General features: G+C 40.7%; 1 protein-coding gene across 2 annotated transcripts in view; it reads right to left on the bottom strand.

Moving 5' to 3' along the window:
* tspan17 (tetraspanin 17) overlaps nucleotides 1–2,604 on the bottom strand; it is a 20,684-nt gene extending 18,080 nt beyond the window's left edge. Inside the window, exon 1 of one of the 2 annotated variants that reach the window (XM_061786624.1) lies at nucleotides 1,944–2,604. In XM_061786624.1, the coding sequence (XP_061642608.1) occupies nucleotides 1,944–2,030 (87 nt within the window). In that variant the 5' untranslated portion in view covers nucleotides 2,031–2,604. The remainder of the gene's footprint in view (nucleotides 1–1,943) is intronic. The other variant, XM_061786623.1, reaches the window with a different exon arrangement.
* Between the last annotated feature and the right edge of the window lie 2,139 nt (nucleotides 2,605–4,743).

Genomic DNA, 4,743 nt, shown 5'->3' with positions numbered 1-4,743 from the left:
TAGGGCCAAATAGGCACGTGCACTGAGAGCTGATGCCAGCTAATAACACACAGCCTCAATTTAAGAAACTCAGCAACCTGGGAAGAGCTTAACACACTCTTAATTACTGAACGTAAAGCTTCCAAACATTTCAGCAGCTCAAGCAGAAAATATGATTAATTATGTGGATGTGAGAAATGTGTCTATTCTGAGGGACGACACAATGTGATTTGTTCCCAGGCGAGAGAATGCCTGGCTGTCAGCACCAAGCATGCATGGGCACCGGAAGAATCCAAGTAGAAAGGATTTTCTTGCTCACAATATTTAGACTCTTGGGCATGTTAGTCTTATTTTAGGCAGCATTGTCAAGGCTGACAAGAGAACAGCAGGATAGACAAATGGGTTGATTTGAATCAACCCCATTGCGGTGTATTTATTCCACAATGCACTGGCTTGTCTGACAAGTCCAGTTTCACAGGTCATGCACTAGAGAACATCTTGTGGTGATTATTATTGGAAAAAATAGCAAGCTGCAACTTGTTTAACCAAGAACACAGATATGAGACTTTTAGTTTGGCCAAGTGTCAAAACAAAAACACAAGAGTTGCAACACATTAGTCCTATGACTCAATGCTTCCTGCTTGATTACTCAACTCTATTTATTTAAGAGGTATTTTTTGAAAAGATAAGATGAAGCTCACCTCATCTCTGATTTGTACTGGATATTACCATCCCCAAGTTTGGACACTTGAGGGGGTGGTAAGGAAATGATGGGAATTAGGTGGAGAGGGTCATTTGCATATGTGGCTGATGAGACAGACAAGAGAAGACAGCCAACCATTGCTCCCTGCAGTCATTGTTCTCGCCATCACTCTGTGCATTTGTGGGTGTGGAAGTGAGAGAAACAATGCTGTCCCAGAGACCAGCCTCTATAATGAGTGAAAGGAAGAGGGCCTGGCCATATCCAAGCGTGTGTGTGTGTGTGTGTGTGTGTGTGTGTGTGTGTGTGTGTGTGTGTGTGTGTGTGTGTCTGCGTGTGTGTCTGCGTGTGTGTCTGTATGTGTGAAGATCCTGTGGTCTACACAGACATTATACTACTACATCAGTCACACTGGGGCCCATACAGACGGCAGACAGTGGGTGTACAGAGAATGTTTTCTTCTATGAGAAGGTGGTCATACAGCAACATGGACAGACGAGTGCAGATTAAACTTGTGGCATGCCTAAGACAATAGTGCCAATAGTGGAGTGGCAGCTCCTCCAACAGTTCACATTATTTTCACAATCTTATTAAAGGATTGGATAGGATAGGATAGGACTTTAGGGCAATTGTTATACCAACATACATTTACACATGATATGGCACGAAATTTGATGCTCAAGGTCCTAGATTAGCTCAGTAAGTCTCAAGACTTGTTAAATATGAATAGAATAAGCAATAAGATACAAGACCTGATTAAAAAAAAGATATATTCTAATATTTGCAGTTATTTATCCTTTATATAAAATTAAGCATGATAGCAGTAATTTATGATCAGCAGAGCCCTGTTTTTCATCACTAATATTTTTGGGAAACAGAAATAAGCCTGGGGACGGTAAGAAGATTGAAAAATAAAAAATATTCAACACAATACCTAGTGCTTTGCTATACACAAAAAGATTGTCAACAACTATGGTGGCGACCTCAGGGGCAGGTAAACACGCTACTGTGAGGTTAAGCATATTAACAACAACAGTTAAAACTGAAGTGAATAGTTTTCTTCAATTAATTAAACGACTTTCATGTGTAATTTCAGAGTGTTTGAGGCCATGTAGTAAGAGCATTTTGTCGCAACAACAACATCGCTAAAGTTAGGCTAATTTTGCTTATTTCAAACGGAAAGCTACTTAAACGTTGGCAATAAAACCATCACTACATGTTTCATACTTCAACACAAATGGTTCAAAAGACTATGATTACTTACCCAGAAGATAATGTTGAATCCGAAGAGGAAGTATTTCACGCAGCAGCTGACTTCTGCTCCTTTAAATTGGTGGTGTTTTCTATTCATTCTTCCAAAGATAAGGGCTAACGAGAGCGCTAAGTAACAACTACGGTCGGTCTGTACTAAACTCGACCAAAACTCCAGTTGTTAAACACCTGCAGTGACGGTCAACTGGCTCCATAAGAGAACGACAAAAGGTTTACTGCCCGGGCAGACTCATGAGCTAGCAACATAATTAGCCTTCCTTGTTTGGACGATTAGCTTGCTAGGCTAGCTAGCATACAACTTTCCCCATTAGTATTATATGCGAGTAAAAACAACAAATACGGGTGCACGCGGTCTTTTTCTCATTCTTACCCCTAAATTCCGTTTTCGCGTGTCACCTCAACCCTCGAAAGGTAATTTCGAAGCGCTGCGTTAAAATATGTGCCCCTTCGAGACGACACCCATAAGTCATCATCTGTCGTCAAAGCTGGAGAAAGAGACGAAAACAGACACCAGGCTGAGCAGGATAGTTTTCAACTATCAACTTTCAACTACAGCAAACCAGGGAAATGTTAGTGAACGAAAGCTACCTCACTTTAAGGTTTGTGTGATGGGTGCCAACAAACAGCATTCTCTGCCTTTTAATATGTGTGTCTGTGTCACCTATCCTGAAGTGGATAGCAGTATAGACATGTTTGCCTTCTATCAATCCGTTTTGAAAAGCACTTGTCCTCGATGACGTTCATGGGTGTCCGAGGGTCAATCGCAGGGTATAGGCATATAACCAATCAATCACGAGTCTTCAATTGAACTCATATGCCCTATTTGTTATTGTTATTTGTTGTAATTTGTTCTTTATTTTCTGCAATAAACGCAAAACATTCATTCATTCATTCATCTTCCGTTCCGCTTACTCACTAGGGTCGCTAACTTCGGGTGAGAGGCGGTGTACACCCTGAACTGGTCGCCTATAGGCATTTTAGCGTCTTCAATTAACCCACCCTGCATGTTTTTTGGGATGTGGGGGGAAATCGGAGTACCCGGAGAAAACCCACGCAGGCATGAGAAGAACATGCAAACTCCACACAGGCGAGTACGGGATTTGAATCCCGGTCCTCAGAACTGTGTGGCGGATGTGCTAACTTGTCGGCTGCCGTGCCGCAACGAAAAACATAGTTGATTCTATTTCTAAATAGATATTTTTTTTTGTTCAACTGGCTTGAGTTTATAGTTAAACCAAAATGTTATAATGTAAAAATATATCTACTTAAACTATATATTGCTTCATTTAATTTAAAGTCATATTTATACTTTTCGCATTTTGTACCTCTGACTGAATATGACTACCCATGGTAGACTTTATCAGAAAACATTTAAAAACAATCCTCCCCAAAATCACATTCTTTACACAGATGAATGAGGGAGGCAACTAAGAATTCGAAAATACTGTAATGATAAAAAATGGCTGTAATTCTTGAATGATTAAGGTTTTGTGGAACGTCTTAGATTAAATCTTAAAGTATAGTATTCACATACATTACGTAATCATTGTTTTTATTTTATCGATCTAATTATAGCAATTAAAGGTGAAATAAAAACATTTGGCGGCACAGTGCGCGACTGGTTAGAGCGTCACCCTCACAGTTCTGAGGACCGGGGTTCAATCCCCGGCCCCGCCTGTGTGGAGTTTGCATGTTCTCCCCGTGCCTGCGTGGGTTTTCTCCGGGCACACCGGTTTCCTCCCACATCCCAAAAACATGCATGGTAGGTTAAATGAAAAACTCTAAATTGCCCGTAGGTGTGAATGTGAGTGTGAATGGTTGTTTGTTTGTATGTGCTCTGCGATTGGCTGGCAACCAGTTCAGGGTGTCCCCCGCCTCCTGCCCGATGATAGCTGAGATAGGCTCCAGCACGCCTGCGACCCTAATGAGGAGAAGCGGCTCAGAAAATGGATGGATGGATAAAAACATTTTTAAAATACCTATGGATGTTGCATCACACATTTCTTTACTGTTTTCATTTCCAAGTGCAATAGTAAATTCAGAGCAGCTTGTTTTTCCTACATAACGTACCTGCTATCGATTTGTTGAGATTAGACAGCCATCCTACATGTTTTTGGGATGTGGGAGAAAACCGGAGCACCCGGGGTAAACCCACGCAGGCACGAGGAGAATATGCAAACTCCACATAGGCGAGGCCGGATTCGAACCCGGGTCCTCAGAGCTGTGAGGCAGATGTGCTAACCAGTCGGTCACCGTGCCACACTGTGGTTATTATAGACTTTTAAATATATTGTTAAACTAGAAAAAGCACATAACTGATAATGAAGTTAAAGATTTTGTATTCCAAGCAGTCAAAATGATACCACTGACTTGGCTTTGGCCTTTTTGACCTCAAGACCGGCCAGCCTCTTGTGTCTCAAATGAGACGCTCACCGTCAAATTACTAATTTCTGTTTCTTCTCCTTTTTAAAAAGTAACTTTGAACTGGCGTGGCAACTATTAGTTTCAATATTGCAGAGGTGCGTCCATGTTTTTCCTATATGTAGGGATTATAGAGGTCAATTAAAGAACTACTATCAATGTCTGTGTAATGCAGTGAAGCTCAAGATCACTGAAAACTACAACCAGAATAAACAATTTCAATATCCCATTGTAAAAAATATATTTTTAAAAGTTCACTTATGTTAAATCTAATTATAGTATGCAAGTGTACTTTCAGATGGTATATTAACATTTCACACATTTGAACATTTCACATCTGGTTGTCTTTGGTGATTTGAACTTCTGTCTAA

This window comes from Phyllopteryx taeniolatus, chromosome 10 (assembly GCF_024500385.1).
Source record: "Phyllopteryx taeniolatus isolate TA_2022b chromosome 10, UOR_Ptae_1.2, whole genome shotgun sequence".
NCBI lineage: Eukaryota > Metazoa > Chordata > Actinopteri > Syngnathiformes > Syngnathidae > Phyllopteryx > Phyllopteryx taeniolatus.
The sequence above is the reverse complement of the archived record's forward strand: the minus strand, read 5'-3'. Positions and strand labels throughout refer to the sequence as shown.